This window comes from Drosophila simulans, chromosome 3R, assembly GCF_016746395.2.
Source record: "Drosophila simulans strain w501 chromosome 3R, Prin_Dsim_3.1, whole genome shotgun sequence".
Lineage (NCBI taxonomy): Eukaryota > Metazoa > Arthropoda > Insecta > Diptera > Drosophilidae > Drosophila > Drosophila simulans.
Genome location: NC_052523.2, coordinates 28,039,448 through 28,056,764, shown reverse-complemented (window position 1 = coordinate 28,056,764; position 17,317 = coordinate 28,039,448). Strand labels below are relative to the sequence as shown.

Genomic DNA, 17,317 nt, shown 5'->3' with positions numbered 1-17,317 from the left:
CCATGGATCAATTCGCCCCAATGCCATAGGGAAATATAATTTATCGACATTGTACTATAAATCTTGTGGCATTAAGTTTTCCATCCTGAATTTGGTTTTGCATATTCCGCATATGAATAAATAACAAAAATTAATTTTCTAAACGTTTATCCAGCAGTAATGTAACATACATATGTATTTTTGGAATGCACTTATTTTAGATATTAAATACATCTCTAATTAAAAAAGCAATACCAGTGCCTTACACGATAAATCACAGGCAATATCTCCTGTGTTTAAAATTCAGAAACAAATATGAAGTTGACCGCTTAAATTAAAATAAAAAAAAACACTGACATTTTTCTGAATATATTTTTTAAGGGCTTGTACAGTTTAGTTTTAAGCCTACTACGTTGCCATCGGTATTATCAGTTCCTATCTCGAGTTTAGCGCGGTGAAAGGGCTTCTCCTCCGGCTCTAGTTCCCGCCGCGATTCCTTGGACTCGTTCCATGCTTGTGTCACGGCAGTCCCCCAGATCAAAAAAATCACATTACCGGCAAACAGAACTCCGGCAGCCAGGCTAAAAACAACCTGCCATTGGCTCCGCTGACTGGGGTCCGTTACTAAAACGCCCACCACAAGGGGCGTCAGCAGGGCCATCAAATTGGTGAAGCTGCTCATGAGGCCGGCCAGGATCCCGGCGTGGTTTGGTGATAAATCAATCGTATTCAGCTCGCTCCCAATCGTGGCTGCGCTGCTAACACCCACACTGAGGGTTACCAAAACAAGGACCAAGGTCTTTTGCCCTTCCCCCACAAAAACGAGGGTAAGCATTATGGAAGCCGGCGCCCAAAGAGCTATGCTCGTGTAGGTCTTTCTCAACGTGGTCAAGCTCATCCACTTCTTACGCAGCAGTACATCTGCAATAATCAAGTACACATAGCACATTACCCACATGAGCAGAAAGGGAAGAGCCGAAAAAACCGCGTTGCTTTTCATATCGAGTTTCAAGACGCCGCTCAAGTATGTAGGTAATTCGGTTTGCATGGTGGTCAATCCCCAGCTGTCAGCACAACGGGCGCAGAGAAGGGCGTAGACTGGAACAGAGGTAAAAATGCCTTTCCAGGGAATCTCCATTTTTTTAGGCTCCTTCCTCTCGGATCGCTGAATATCTCCCACAATATAGGCCTTCTCCGCCTCCCCTATGAACCGGGCGTCACTTGCCTTATTGGCTCCCAGAAGCAGCCAAAGGCCACACCAAATCAGGCCCAAGCCGGCTGCGGAGTAGCTGATCCCAGGCCACCCCAGCGATGAACTGGCTATCATACCCGCTCCATACATGGCTAATACATTGCCGCAATCAAATCCAGTGTATGCAAACGCTCCCAGACGCGTTCTCTCCGCCGTGGGACACCAGTTAGCCAAGTGCTGGTGAATGCAGGGCCATGTCACCTGGCAAAGACCCTGCAGCAGACGAATCGCACAGTACGCCTTCCAGCCGGCTGCATAGACCCCGTAGGTCGTGAGAGCGCTAAGCAGGGATGATCCCAGCGTGCCCCAGAAGAGAACCGCCTTTGAGCCAAAGCGCTTGCACAGATAACCAGCTGGGAATTGGGCCAGAGCGCAGCCCCAGTAGTAGCTCGACAGGATGTACGACTTCTTCTCCTCCGACCAGTTGTAGTGCTAAAATGGGTGGGTGGGAAAACAGGTGAGCTGGGTGCTTGGCACTAGCTTTTCGCTTACCCACGGGCGGGTCGCTATTATTTGATGTAGTTTCGTTGGTCATCGCCACCACTGCCACGCTTACGTTTAGCTGTAGGACTGTGTTCGCCGCGAGTCCATAGAAGAGCAGACCTGCCTGCAGGTGTCGCAACCCCAAGCGTGGAACTGTCACAAAAAAATCATATGTAAGACTTGCGTGACACATTTTATTTAACATTACCCTTCTTAGGAATCTCCTCCATGTCATTCATTTTTCTTGCTTAAAATACAGCTGGAAGTTAGGTTGAAAGGCTCCCTCTGCATAACAGTAATTAAGAAAACTATGTTAGCATACATATTTCGTTCTGGCTCTAAGTTTTGTAGTGTATTATTATTATTATTATTATATTGATACGTATTGATAATAGCATCGAGATATTAAAAAAAAATTCAAATATTAAGAACGATTTTTGTCTGGAAACTATTAATCTGATAAATTGTGGTATTGCATTTTTACAATATAAATATGAAAAGTCTAAGTGTGGAAGGCTTATGCATAATCATGTTCATAGAAAGGCAACCGTCCCAGTCGAGAATATGTTCGAATTTGCCAAATTCCCCCATTTTACCAAATGAAGTTGCAGGGGAGCTGCCAACATATGTATGTATGTACATACATATATACTGTTGCACTTCGTCTGGGCAAATACACATAGCATCCCCTTCATCTGCCGCTGGCCGGATATTGCTTCCATGAAATTCCCTTGTTTGTTATTTTAGATATTTTTCGGGTTTGTTATTTTTCAGATTTTTTTGCTGTCTGCGTTCCTGTTGTTTGGCAATCTGCCTGAGCTCAAGTCTCATTTTCAGTTAGTGTGCAAATTTCCTCAATAATACGCAACAAAAACAAATACAAACGTAAAAATAAAAGAAAAAAGTGAATTTAAATCACGGCATTTACAATTGTATCAGAGCAGCTAACAAGATACTATTCGGACCCACCTAGATACAATCGCGCACTCTTTTCAATTGTTCCAATAGTTGGCTACGTGTGGACGACTGCCAATAGTTTGTTTTCCACATACAATCTCTACAATCACCCCTCTCGAAATAAGAACAATTATATAGTTGTTACATTAGAACACCCCCACATTTAATTTAAACCATTTTATAAAAATAGCGATAACTTTAAACTGTAAGGTGTTAATATAATATAAAAAACCTCGAATGAATTAATTATACGGAAAATTGGTTAGCTTATCTTGCAATATATTTTGTAAAAATTAATATCGTTGCATTATGAGTGACACTATTTCCGCAACCCCTACGACATACTTATGAACAGAAAAATTACGCTTAGTAAGCTTATATTTATCTTTTATTTTTTAAGTAAGTATATATGTATGTATACTTTTAAAAATCATAAGAATTAATTTTGAATACGATGAAGGTAAATAAAAAATTGATTTCATAGTAATTGTTACAACAGATTAAATATTATTTAATATGTTTTATAGTTTATAACACGTTTCTTAGCATTGCATTATGCACAAAAAATATGCTAATTTCGAATGCACTTTTTACGTGCTATGGGAAATAGTGGTTGTACAATCTATTTATAAATCTCCACATGCACATATGTATGTACGTACGTATATATGTATATACGTATATATTGTACATTCATATAAATTTACGGCTTCAGCAACGCCATGGAAAAAATTTATAAATAATTTTGACCCGTTTATCACATCAAGTTTTGAATATTTGTATGTATGCATACATATGTACAAGTTTATTATCAATTCCCTGGTCTACTGATAAATGGTTAAAAAAGTTTTCGAGTGAGTCACGTCATTTTAGTTAAATCTTTAAATATTCAAAATATTTCATTCATTCTATAATGAAAAAAGACCTGTATAAAAAATGTTTGAACACGTGTTCTTATAAGTTATTCTAGGAAAATGACATCGATCTTTGAGTAAGCAATGTCTTGTTTATGCACTAGATAAGCTGAAAGTGATATTCTGCCTTTGATTTGGTGCGTGACGGGTACGACGAAAAAACATTCAATTTAATGCTTGGTATCCCAGTGTGCGGTAACATATGTATTTATGTATGTATTTAGATTTGATAGTGTGCTAAGCCATGTTCTTTCGGAACCATCGTGCAAATATTTGAGAACTAAAAAGTTTTGTTGAAATTTAGGGAATTACTAAAAGCCTGACAGCCCTCAACCCCCTAATCGGGCGGAGCTTTCCTTTGGGTTTCTGCTCTTACTCGGGTTCAATTTAATAAAATCACATTTTATTGGCAGGTTTCATTCATTTAAAATCAAATGTGCTACATGTGCGGGAACACCTATGTTTGGATTTACGCTACCCGACCACATTGTTGCACTCCATATAAATATATCGGGTATTCACTTGTTAACCGAACCTTTTTATTGTTGTGTACTTCGGTTATTCTATTAATATCTGATTTTAATTGGGTTTTGTTTTGCTATGTTGTTCGACCCGTTTTCCGCTCTTTCGCTTCGGTTTTTGTTTCTATTTCGATTTTACACTTGTGATCGCGGGTGCGACGAACTGCTCCCGGTGGCGTTTGCGGCTCACTGTATTCGTCCGACCGCTTTTGTAATTGCTCGACACCAAGAATGAGAGCTATCGCATGTGGAAAATCAGCTCGTCAAGCTCTTTTTCGACCAGCAGCAACACTATTTTATTCTGCCTCCCCAAGTTTTCTATCCAAAGTATTATAGAACTAATTTAGCAGTTATCAATACATAAATTGATCATATAAAAAGAAGCTTGAAATATTTCTAAGAAAAATAAATCCCGAAGTGTTCTAATTGAATAAAATTTAGAATGCCACAGCCTGAAATACTAAGCGATGAAATTCATTCTTTATTTTAATTAATATATATATATTTACTTCTTTATATATATATTTTTTTTGTGTTATTTTTAAGACTTTTATCAATTTGTATAAATGTGAACTTTAAAATATGACTCAACACAACTGTTTAAAAAGGCAAACTATTCCATCATCCGTTAAAAACGATCGAAAACTTGTTTCATTTGTAAGGAAAAAGAATCGCATGCAAAATATTTCCAAGGGTTGGAGTCCCGACTAAAAGCCTAATTGGTATACTTTATTTGATAGTACATTTATGCGGCAATCAGTTATTTTGGTTCTTACCGCGATCTTCTTTGGTAAAAAGAAATGTCGTCGAATGTAGAATTCAAAATAAAAAGAGCGCCTCTAACGGTTAACAGCGACCGGGTAAACCTTGCATAGAGAGGGTGAGAGTAAAACCGGGCAAAAGGCACTAACGCCTGCAATCATCGACAGTCGTCAAAATCGCAATCGATATATCGATCCCTCCAGCTCCATCGATGTTTCCCCATCTCTAGCAACTAAACGATCCAGCGGAAAGAGAGCGGCTCGAGTTAAACATTTGCTCGTAGCGGTAAATTGCATTGAGAAATTGTCTTTAATACATTTTCTGCGGCCCACAATAAACATTAGCGCGTGTGTTCTGCCCCAAGAGTTTAACTGATTAACAAAAACTGCGTTTTGCTTTCCCGAATCACCAAGAAAGAAGCCGAAAGGGAGGTGCGCGAACAAAGCTCTTGCCGCCAAACGCGCAGCTGACGAATTCGTGGGAATAAACGTGCGTAATTATCGCCCGGTAATAATCGGATTTTGCGTTTTAGGTCTCTGGTAAAGGAAAAGTCGCCTGTCCATCCAGTGTCAATTTGGCATTCGGTTTCTATTTCGTTTCTATTTCGTTTGCCCTGTTTCGTTCACGTCCCGTTAATTTTAGCTTTTCGTGTTTTCCTTGTCCTTCAACGTGAGCGTAACTCCTTCGTGTTTTTGTTCTCTGCGTCGCGACAGTGCAGCGTGCAACTCCTTTGGTGGTGCGATCACTTGGTTTGCGAAGAAACGGCGATAAGGTAAGTTCCACCGCTGGGTTCAGCAAACAGCCAAACAAAATCTTTGGTGGTTGTGTGTGTTTGTAATAAAATTAGTAAAGTGGTTGCAAGCTATGACAAATTGCATAAAATATATAGCTATGGAGTATGTCAGAGTGCAAAGTGGCATATATTCCGAGACGCCAGTATAAAGATATTGCAATAACAGTGGTAGAAATCTGACCAAGTGCATTCCAATTAAAAAGTTAATATACGATTAAAATTGTACATAATGTACATAAAAGTATTAATATCATTAGTAAATTTTTTTGATAATCGTGCGTAATTATCGCCCGGTTATAATCGGATTTTGCGTTTTAGGTCTCTGGGAATGGAAAAGTCGCCTGTCCACCCAGTGTCAATTTGACATTCGGTTCCTATTTCGTTTTGTGCCCTGTTTCGTTCACGCCCCGTTAAATTTAGCTTTTCGTGATTTTGCTTGTCCTTCAACGTGAGCGTATCTCCTTCGTGTTTTTGTTCTTTGCGTCGCGATAGTGCAGCTTGCAACTACCTTTGGTGGTGCGATCACCTGGTTGGCGAAGAAAAGGCGTTAAGGTAGGTTCCCTCGATGGGTCCAGCAAAAAGCCAAACAAAATCAAGCAGACCTCTTTGGTGGTTGTGTGTTTGTAACAAAATTAGTATGTCAAAGTGCGAAGTGGCATATATCCCGCGACCGCCAATATAAAGTTTTTGCAATATTAAATGTCAATTTGACATTTAGTTCCTATTTCGTTTTGTGCTTTGTATCGTTCACGTCCTGTTAATTTAAGCTTCGTGTTTTTCCTTGTCCTTCAACGTGAGCGTATCTCCTTCGTGTTTTGTTCTTCGCGTCGCGACAGTGCAGCTTGCAACTTGCTTTGGTGATACGATCACCTGGTGTGCGAAGAAACGGCGATTAGGTAGGTTCCACCGCTGGGTCCAGCAACGGACCTCTTTGGTGGTTGTGTGTGTTTGTAACAAAATTAGTAAAGTGCTGGCCAGCTATGACAAATTGCATAAAATATATAGCTATGGAGTATGTCAAAGTGCCAAGTGGCTACCGCCAATATAAAGTTATTGAACCAATAGTGGTAGAATACACGATTTAAATTGTTCACGAACATAAAAGTATTAATCTGTCATTATTAAATTTATTTTATATATAGAATGGATTTTAATTGTTTTCGTCTTTTTCAGTGAATAAATTATCAACGTGTGCAAATCAAACTCGAATTTAAACGGATAACAACTAAATCAAGAGAGCAAGCTTCCACAACCGATTGCTCACCGATTTGTAAGTCGTTTTTATTTTACGCATTATTAAGTTTTACCCTATCTATTACTCTATATATTCTATAGTCACTTCGCCATTAACTCTCTTATCCGCCTGTTTCAAGAAGCTCTTTTTACCTGCAGCCCACACACTACATTAATCCCTCTCTGTCCCACAATCTCACTGTTTCGTTCTTACACTCATTGTTCGGGACTGCGCTTTGTTGCCTAAAATTAATTATTTGACTATTTAAAAAAAAGTCCTTTGGTTTTATGGTTCCATCTGTTTTTATTTTACTTTTTTCGGCAGCTTACTCCTATGACCGTTCATGCGCATCCTTTTTTATCTTAATTTGGTCAACTGTTATTACCGATCGTTGTCTCTTTCGCATAACTTCGCTGACTCATTGGCATGCTCAATGTAATTTTAATAATTTGTTAAACGGCAACATTCTTTACCAACGCAATCACTTTTTGAGCCTCTGCTTCGCTGTGGGTAAACTACATTTTCGTAAAACATACATTTTTTGACTACCGCTCGGGGGCTTGCCTTATTTCCGTGATCACGGTTTCTTATGAAAGAATGAGAACATTTTATAAAGCCATTGCTGAAAACTGCTTTTGAAATTATAGAATAATTTTTTTGTGGGATGGCTTTCTTTGGTGCACTACTATTGTAGTAGTAGTGCTACTTCTATAGATTGAAGTAATTTAAATCAATCGGTTAATGACGGTATTGTTTTTAAAACGGCTTTGTTTCTGGGAATTTTATTTGTGTAATTCCAACTGTTTGTAAATGGTTAAATAGGTTTAACGAGCGCATGGTTTTCGCTATTTTTACTTTTTCTACCACGTACACATACTCACTTGCACTCGAATAGCACTCTCTGCGAGTCATGTTCATTTTGAAATCAAAGTTAAGGGGAATATGGATCCAGTAACCAGTGTCGTACAACTAGCGCCGTTATTTTAGACACAAACGACTCAGTTAAAAAGTGTTCAGAGGGGGAGAGTTGGTAGCAATGATACGGCCGGGTGTCAGGGGATGTGCAGGGTGGCACGGCGCCAAGACGAGCGTAATTTGCAAACAAATAGCCATTAAAATATCAAATTAGCGTCTGGCTGTGGCTGAGAGTGCTGGATTTAGTAGAAGTCTCCAGTTCTCTTCGGTGCCAGCTTGCCCGGGCCCCGCCTCTCTTGTGCCTTCGTCCCCCGTCTGCTACCTTCCCTGATCCCAGACATTTGTTTGTGCTCACCCATAGTATTGTGCAAAATCGAAAGTAAGTGAAATGTAGCGTCCGCATGCGCTGCGTTCAGTCACCAATTTGTCAGTCCAGTACTCATTGCCACCCGCCTGCCACCTATGTACTGCCCTGATCACTGAGCGAAAGAAATGATCAAGAAACATTGTTGTTAATTATATACCGAACGAAGTCAGTATCTGAAGGTATATTGGAGTGGAGGTATCATCATTTCAGCCGGCATAGGTAAACTTACAAAAAAAAAATTCAAAATATTTTTTTTTTAAGTACACAGTTATCAGACTGTATATTTTAGTTTCTAGTTTCGCTTATCAGTCATTAACAGAAATGAGTTCTTGCCCGCCACAAATATCTCGTGTGTTTCTTTTAGATAACAGAATTTACACGCCACATTAAAATCCATTTGTTTCACTGACACGGCTCAATGCGTGCCAAAAAATCTATTAAAATCAAACAGAAACAAAAGCTGAAACACGTTTTACCTGTACTGCAATTCAAACTGAGTCACTGGGTTGAAAGAACTTCGCTGGGGATGAAGCAAGCACAAAATGGTTACTTGAGTGATACAAAAAAGCCAAAAAGCAGCAATCAAATCATCAAGGGAAAATTTATGACGGTCGCTCAGACCCCTTGCAAACTGCGCCGAAAATAAAGCCGTACTGTAAGCTATCTCGATCAATGGATCGGATCGTTCTGGCAGACAAAGACAGAAACTACTACACGCTCCACATTTGGACAATCTGCCGTCTCCCTTTGTCCCAAGCGATACGTTCTGGGGCCACGCTTGCGCGTTTTGCCCTGGGTTTCGATTCGTTTTTAGTCTTGGGCTTGTGTATTTGTACGCGTACCCTTCCCTACTCGTATTTTTGCCCAAACGCGTTTCATAAATTATCAAGTTGAATGCCCAGTTTCGAAATTTCAACGGGCCTGACCTTGAGCACACATTTTCGGAGCTTCGGGTCCCGCTCTCGTGCTTTTAAGTGTTTGCGATTGTATCTGTATTCATATGGTTTTGCTACCCACTTTTCACATCGGGTATACCAAACTGGTGACATGACTTCGTAATGAGGTCATTTACAAGCTAAGGACTTTATTTTCATCTTAAAACTAATACGACGTGATCAACCCCTTAAATGATATAGTAACGCATATGAGTATATAAAGTGTGTTTGTTAGTAATGGGCTATCTAATAGTCGGTTAAATCAAGAGTATTTTTTCCCCTTTTTGAGATCTTTAAAAAAAAAATCTTTGGTAGTTATTCATGTGTTTCGGTGACTACTGTTCTCCTTAGACTTCGGATCTCTGAGTTTCACTCTGCTGATTATTGCCAATGACTGCTATACAAATTAACTAACGCACATGCGTAACCCAAAATTAACAGTGCAGAGATGGTCTGCTTTAAATGATTAATGATGCTCATTTTTTCCAACTTGGCTCTCTAACAAACGCGAAGACAACGTGCGTGTGTGAAGTAACTTTAACCGGTTGCGGAGCCCTTGAATTTTCAGTGCAAATACTTAGAAAAACTCACGTTAGTGGGAAGGTCAAGTTAATTAGGATTGATGGAATGGGTGGGTATTAGCATTAAAAGTCCGGGAATATCAAAAGTATATTTAGCTAAATACAAATAAGAGATTTATGTCTGGCAACGAATTTTCGTTGATTTTCCACAGGAAACTCGTAAAACGCATACGTTTAGAAATTAGATGAAAACATAATAATTCTTTGGATCCGACACATCATCCCAATTTTCGAGTATTTTATTGGGCGTGACCCAAACACAAATATTTATTGTTATTTAGTGTGATGGATTATGTTAGAAGTGGCAGGATAGGTGGTAATGTCTATTCGTTAAGGTGTTGATGTGCATGCAAATGAACATAGCCCGTGAGTATCGGTGATTTCGGCTGTCACATTACGGAGCATATGTGGCATGTGTGCGGCATGCATCATTGAGAAGATTTGCCGCATAATAGACCGCTCAAACGACCCACAAACCGGCGAACACTTCAATGTGGTCGGTGCTCACTCACATTGTATCATAGCAGGGAAATTTACAAGGAAAATGTTCGTGGTAATTACACTAATAATATGGTGTGCTTCCACATAATATATTTCAATTTTGTAACCCATTGTTGGTTCTCATATTTCTAAGTGTAATTTTTTTTTATGTGTGTCAAAACAAGCTTGACAACTTAAATACCGCACACGATTTTTGGATGGATAGTTATGATAGTGTGTAACTGTCTGCGAGAGTTTGATTGATAAGAAATTTTGTCAGCTTTATTATTTGCCGGATTTAAAAATAAGTTTACGGGGCTGAATACGTATTTCTTTTGTATAATGATTTTGTTATATCCCGAAATCGACCGAAACCGAGTTGAAGGCGAAGAAGCGATACACAGATCATCATCAACGATTTATTAAAATAACCTACAATTTTTTGACCTGATTATGTACAACAAAAATAAAATTTTACAGTAAACGGTTGTCAACAAAAAATATTTAAATTTTCTTATGTACATATTTACTACATTTCCCTGCGCTTGCAGTTTTTTGGTTTGGTTCTTTATTTATGGGCTTACCCTCACTATATATGCATATATATTTCTGGTCGTCCCTAAAAACAGTTTTATAGCCCCATTTTCCATTTCCATCCAATGCACAAGCTGAATCCATTTTTGTTTTTGGCTATCTGTTGTTTTCGTAGCCTGTCTGTTCTGTACTTTCGTGGGTGTGATCTATTTTAAAATGTTTTCTAAACATTAGTACAATAATATTATTGGCCATTTTCACAATAAAAATATATTTTATAAATAACCATAGTACCATAGATTTTTTCGTTTCTTTACAATCAATGCTAAGTTCATCTTTGCATTAAAATGCAACCCAATCCTATTTTTCACTTTAACCTCCTCCCTATATCTGTGCCCTTTCTTTGCATTTATCCACCATTAATTTATTTTTTCGTACAAGCTTACCCAAGATCATTCCTTGCATTGTCAATGTAATGTGTACAAATAAAACACTGCTTTAATTTATATTTATATACAAGAATTTTTTGTCTCATATAGGAATTGTTCTGTTCTCTTTCGATTTTTACAGGCGCTTGTACGCTCCCCTCTCTACTAGTTCAGCTACTGCTACTAGCAACACCAAACCAACGCCACCAACCAACAGCACCATCTTCGCGAACGTGTGTCGTGAACAGTTTTAAAGTCTGTCGACTTAGTCAGCTCACCTACAGCGAAACTGACAAAGCTTAGGATGTATTGTTTAACAAATTCGTATGCCTATACATACATATGTTTGAAAAGTAATCAAAGAGATATAAAGTCTTTGTTGACATCCGATGAGATATGATTTAATCCTCGAGCCTTAGGTGAATTTCAAATGCAAATTTATTAGAGTGCTCTGACCAAGAAAATTAATTTCTATAGATATCCTTCAAATCGTCAGTCTATTTTGTCTTCCCATAAATTATTAGCGACAGAACTCTTAAAAATATATACTTATTTTTAGTTGTCTTAGCTTCCATTTTGTTTGTGACCTTTTCGGTTGTCTTTCTCCTATGGCTCTAGTTCCGCGGTGTAAACATTTTAAATAAACAGAAGGTGCATCGCTGAAAACGACTCCACATGTGTGGGTTTCTTTAAAGAGGGTGAGTAAAATCAGCTGCAAGTCTTATGACATAAATCTATGTACATACATATATCTCTGATTTTTCTTTTGTTTTATGGCATACTCTCATATCTGCAGTTAGCTTAAAAATCCATTCGTACATTTCGACGTTGACAGGGGGTAGCTTCTTGAGCTTCTTGAACGTTTGTGACACATATTACAGAATTCTCGTACAGTATGTTTCGTTTTGGACGTGTTACTTTTGGAAATAAAAAAGTTGTATTTTATTTTATTTTCTATTCACTTGAGATTGTCTGATTACTGAAATTTCACTTTGGTGCCCTCGGATGTTTCTTTCAAAATTTCTTCATCGTATAGAATCTTAAACTTCTTAGCTTTAGATTTGTATGGGCTTTCAAATAATATGTAGTGAGATAAAAGTGTTTTTCATTATCAGCAGCCAAAAAATGACAGATCATCTGATTATTGTTAGTTTTAAGCGACTCCCACGAGTCTTCAATTTCAGTTGTCTGGATGGGAGTAAACAGTTTCAAGCTCTCCGAGCTGTCATTAAGAGCTGAAGCGCAACTACAAAATGCGACATTAATGGGCGGATGGCAACAGAGGGTATTTATGCCTAGGAGCTGGAGACGTGGAATACCATTTACATGGCCTTAGCACTTTTAAGTGCATTTGGACATTAGCCGAGCAAGACAAAAATCTGAGAGTTGCCGAGGGGCTGTTTGTCGTTGCTTGTTTGTTTCCTGGGCCTTTCACAGTCAGGCCATTTGCTTTAGAATTTATTTCAATTGCTCTTAAACGAAATAAAGTGTTCCGAACGCGATGTTCACAGTGGGTTAATATACGATGACGACGACATCATCACCTAAAGCGCGTCATTTGAAATTGAGCCCACACAGTGCGAGACCAATGGACAAATGAGACTATAAACTGATATTTCGTCATTTAATTAGTGTTTAGAACTGAAAAGGGGATTTTACAATTTCTTGTATTCTCTGTGCTTCAAAACGAAATTTCGTATAATAGATGAAATTTGTATAACAATTGTACAAAATACTTATTAAATTACTCCTTAACAATTATAAGACTATTAATTTAACTACCACTGACTACCACCTGCTGCTTCTATTTAGGCGACGATAGCGGATAACCGAATACGACTTATTTTCCACGCATTGCTTCTGCTGAAACTTTTCAGCATTAAAACACAAACCTTAATTTAACAAACTAGCACACCAGCAGGCGCCGTGAAAATAAGCCACACCTGTTGCTGCTTCCGTTTTCGCCTGTAAAGAAATCATTAAATTTCACTTAAGTTGTTCAAGGAGCCCTAGACAGCGCTCGACAACACAGACAACGACAAAAACAATTCGTGCTTTGGCAGGATGGCAAGAAGTTTCCAGTGCGCCGACAGCCAATCCCAGCCAGCGGCAGCAAGTGCCAACAAGTTCAGTTTTATGCTCTTTGTTTTCCATCTGGACATTTTCTGTCGGAGGCGCGTGCGGCTTGCATTTGCCAGCACTGCACTTTTCTTTTACTTTGCTGCGCTGTACCCGCCTGTCTTCCGACTGCCTGCAAGTTGTTGCACTTTGCGCTTTCGACCCACATTTGTCTTTGGTCGGGATTTTCGCACAGGATTGCCCTCGTCTGCTTTTGCTCGGTGCATATTCCTCCGTCTTTCCGTTCCTTCCCTTGTTCCTGAGTTAGGTATTTCCTTGTAAAATTATTCTTGCTTTTGTTCCGTTGTGTTGAATTCGGGTTTTTTATACATTGCATTTCATCTATGCAAAGTAGCTGCAGTTTTTTTCAAAATTTCTGCAGTCGCTTTTAGTTGTTAGTTATGATTATGTTGATTCTGTCTTCTATACCACCGTTGAAGTTGTTTCGATTCCTTATATCAACTTACAAGGGAACATCTTATATAGGTCAACAGGCTGCTTCTGTTGTTTACTGGATTTCCGTCAAATAAGTGGCCTTTTTAGCGTTAATGTGCAATACCCTGAATTTCTTGTCGTATTTATGAAATTCATTGCAGCCTTTGGGCTTATATATATACATATGTATGCATGAATATATGTATATATTTTCACTAAGGCAAATTGATTTTTGCTTTGCATTTGCGGGCATATTTGTTTTTAGTTTCTTGGCTGTATTTGCTATAGTATTTATTTGTGATTTCAATTAAATTTTTGTTTCAAATAAATAACATTTCTCACTCGGCATTTGCTGGTTTAAGTATTTGCTAGGCAGGCTATATAATTTCTTGGTCTGCTGACCAGATTTCAATTTGACTTATAGCCAGTTGTCGTTTTGAAAGATGTAAACTATTCGTTGCTGTTGCTATTGTCATCGCACCCAAAGCACGCGTATCTTAGGGATTGCCGGGCATGCGACACTGCTACAGCTAGCACATGTTTGGCTAAATAATTGGGATTTCTGGCATTGGGTGTCCCAAGTATTTGGGATTTTTTCTATCTCGATGTCATCCGAAATCGGGCAAGTTGCCAACCAGTGCCAAATTATCCTTTCATCCATTTGGCCGTATTATTAAAGTTGTTTTTTTCTTAGCCATGAAGATCAAATGTGCAAAAGTTATTCTAAGTAGGGAATTATATTTGCGCAAGTAAATAATCCAATTAAAGGTGGGATAATTGCACGCCCATAGATAACAGAAGATAAATGTGTAAATAAAATTAAAATGATAAATTTTATGTCAAATTATCTGAATTTTAAATTGTGCGTATAACTTTTATTTAATATTTCCAAACTTTTGATGGATTTATAAATTAAATTAAAAAAAAGGTTGCCAAAAGTGAATTAATCTTCCTCGTTTTTGCAGAAACGTAATGATTATCCTATCCTCAGAAATAATAACTGATTATTATAATAACAGTACTAATATAAAAATAAATGTTCCAGTTATAACATTAATTACTGTTTGTACTCGCTTAAAAGAGAAATCTTCCAGTGCTTGTATAAATAAACACGACTCGAAAACGACAACCGAAAATAAACAGAAGTATAAAAATAGGGTCAGCGGTTTACGAATCGTTTGCCAATTGCTGCTAGCAACGGAAGTTTAGCATGATCTCTTTCTTTTGCCTTATTTTTCCCCCTTTATTTAAATCATCGAACACATAATATTGATAATATTGATTGAAAGATTATCCTTAAAATTTACCACTGAACCATACAAAAAACAAAAAACGTTACTTTGCTTATCTTTTCGTTTTAGGTAAGTTTGTTAATTGTGGTTAGTAAAAACAGTTGTCAGCATGAGAGAATTTGTAAGTGAACACCACTCCTTTATTTTAAACTTATAAATTAATATTAAAAGTAGATCTAAGACAAGTTCTAATCTAGCGTCAACAGTAAAATTGCAAAGAGCATTCGAAAAGCATCAAATGAATGTTATATTCTTGCCTGACAGTCTGCATGGTCAGAAATATTTATCGAATATTTATCATTGCAAAAGAAAGCCTCGTCAGTGCGCCGCCCGTTATTTGTATATGTACATATATTTATACCCGCTACGAACCGGTCACGCCCACATTTTGGAACAATTGTTAAATTTATTTCTCATTTTATTCCCCAATATCTATCGATATTCCAGAAAAATGGTGAAAATCGCATTCACACTAGCTGAGTAGTCGAGGAACTCGACACTCTCCATTCTCTTTTTTTATATTTATTTCCATTTAATTTCGTTGTACAATTGTGCATTTGTTGCCGTTGCAATTGAATTTTAAATATTTGTACTACAATTTATAACGTGCCATATATAACTCGATACACTTTCGATTGTGTTGTATTAGCGTTAAGTCAACTTTTTAGGTAAAGTCCAATCCAATTGTATTAAATTTGGAATATTTATTTATAATGCAAATACATCTTTAATGAGTGTGAAATATTATAAGAACCCCGATTGCAAGCCGTCATCTGTTTCCGAAAAAGATATCCCTCTTAAACCATTTACATTATTTTTTGCAACTCTTATTGGAAAATAAATTTAAAAAAAATTAATTTGATGTTACCTTCTTATTGAGAGGGATTATTAAAATTTATAGCTAAAAAGGCTCCAAAACACATTTGGAGATGTTTGACATTTGGCGGCATCGCCAAATCGACATCGAAACATTTGTTGCCCCAAATCAATTTTATGAAATGAAATAATAATTTGTATCATTGCAATTACATTAATTAATGATTGTAATGGAATGGTATTATATTTCCGGAAGTGTGTTTTTTATATTTTAATTCCAAAATGGTTCATTAATGTTAAATAAAAATATGTATTCAATTCAAATCTAACACTTGTGGCTCATAAAAAATGATTTTTAAATATTTGTGGGAAATACTATACCTAATATTTATATTAAGTATTGTTTTCTTTAGCCGCTTAGCGTGGGATGACTTCTGGTCTGATCGTTTGGTTGGAACGTGGCCAAGTTATGCACTTCTTGACGCCAAACTAAAAATAAATCGCGACACAAAAATTTAAACAATAAAAATGTACATGTGTATATCAAAGAGTGTGAATGTGTGGTTAATATAAATGTCGAATAAACTTAAATACAGTTTTCATGCAGCCGATACAAAGAAAAGTGAAAGTGCGTTTTATACATTGATGAATATTTTAGAAAAGCCTGGGGACCTTCTATCAATATTTGTATTTAGGCAATATATTTACTCATTGCTTTTAAAGGAAATTGTTTCACTATTTTAGTCGTAGAAAAAGAAGCACAATAATATATTTATTGTTTACCAAAAGATGAATTGCCTGTAAACCCAGAGTATGCATATCGGATAACAGAGGCTGAGTCCATTTGCAGTTTTCAGCGGACAAAAGTCTTACCAGAATCTTCAACTCCGTCTAAGTACATCAGCCTAATGATAGGTTTGACTGCCTTTTAGCTAATGAACTTTGGGAGGTAACAGCAGAAGCATAATGAGCTATTATAATGGCTGAGCTGCACAAGCTCAGTGCGAAAGCTCCTCGGGGCCATGGAATATGGAATTAAGCAATGTCCATTTAGCATTTGAAAGGCTCACGTTTGACCCACTCAGCGCGTGCTGGTGGTAGTGCGGGATAAGCTTGTGTGCGAGTTGGGGCACGGCTTTCAACAATATTCTTCCTCATAGGTCTCACACGTGCGCCAATTTATATGCAAGTCTTACCACCTTCGGCTCCGTGGCACATTTTGTTTCCTTTGCCTGCAGCACGTTGCTAAACGATTTCGCTCTTGAGTGCAATGAGGTTGCTCTTGCTGTCAGAGCCACTGTTAGCCAGTTTAAATAGCAACCGTCTTGGAAGATCGGAGAGCTGTGGAGTATAGTTATTGCGTAAACGCACACGAATTAACCGACCTGCAACTGTAATTTAAATACTGTGTTTATGCCTTATATACAAGAGGTGAAGCAAATATTCCTTTTGAAGCAAAGTGCGGAAAATAAAATTTTAACAGTGGCAATAGCTATCCCGAGTTCAGAGAATAAAAAAACT

General features: G+C 37.7%; 2 protein-coding genes across 13 annotated transcripts in view; one reads left to right on the top strand and one right to left on the bottom strand.

The window, feature by feature from the left end:
• Positions 1-332: 332 nt before the first annotated feature.
• On the bottom strand, positions 333-8,866 carry LOC6730388 (putative inorganic phosphate cotransporter). Of its 3 annotated transcripts, none has more exons than XM_039295125.2 (4): positions 8,654-8,866; positions 1,923-1,999; positions 1,728-1,867; positions 333-1,663 (listed from the first exon to the last, which is right to left on the bottom strand). In XM_039295125.2, the coding sequence occupies exons 2-4, from the start codon at positions 1,951-1,953 to the stop codon at positions 356-358; spliced, it is 1,479 nt and encodes a 492-aa protein (XP_039151059.1). In that variant the 5' UTR covers positions 1,954-1,999; positions 8,654-8,866; the 3' UTR covers positions 333-355. The 3 variants fall into 3 exon arrangements, with proteins under 3 accessions (XP_039151059.1, XP_016037181.1, XP_016037182.1); XM_016177951.3 differs by lacking the exon at positions 8,654-8,866 and adding an exon at positions 4,121-4,387; XM_016177952.3 differs by lacking the exon at positions 8,654-8,866 and adding an exon at positions 4,121-4,389 and having other exon boundaries at positions 1,367-1,663; positions 1,724-1,867.
• Positions 5,061-17,317, top strand: part of LOC6730387 (polypyrimidine tract-binding protein 1) — a 125,879-nt gene continuing 113,622 nt past the window's right edge. For 2 of the 10 annotated variants that reach the window (XM_039295112.2, XM_039295110.2), the window contains exons 1-2: positions 5,061-5,640; positions 6,835-6,931. Coding sequence is in view for 1 of the 10 variants with exons in the window: in XM_044923302.1 (XP_044779237.1) it covers positions 15,090-15,101 (12 nt within the window). In the remaining 9 variants the exon portion in view is untranslated. Of the gene's footprint in view, positions 5,641-6,065; positions 6,214-6,535; positions 6,558-6,834; positions 6,932-11,742; positions 11,834-15,085; positions 15,102-17,317 lie in introns of those variants that run through there. The other 8 variants (XM_044923300.1, XM_039295114.2, XM_044923303.1 and 5 more) reach the window with 7 other exon arrangements.

Excerpts from the sequence above, each read along its gene's own strand:
- LOC6730388 (XM_039295125.2), bottom strand. The coding sequence starts at position 1,953 with ATGAATGACATGGAGGAGATTCCTAAGAAGG. Across the intron at positions 1,868-1,922 it reads GGAGGAGATTCCTAAGAAGG|TTCCACGCTTGGGGTTGCGA; the intron begins GTAATGTTAAAT and ends TTTTTGTGACAG. Across the intron at positions 1,664-1,727 it reads CAAATAATAGCGACCCGCCC|CACTACAACTGGTCGGAGGA; the intron begins GTGGGTAAGCGA and ends CACCCATTTTAG.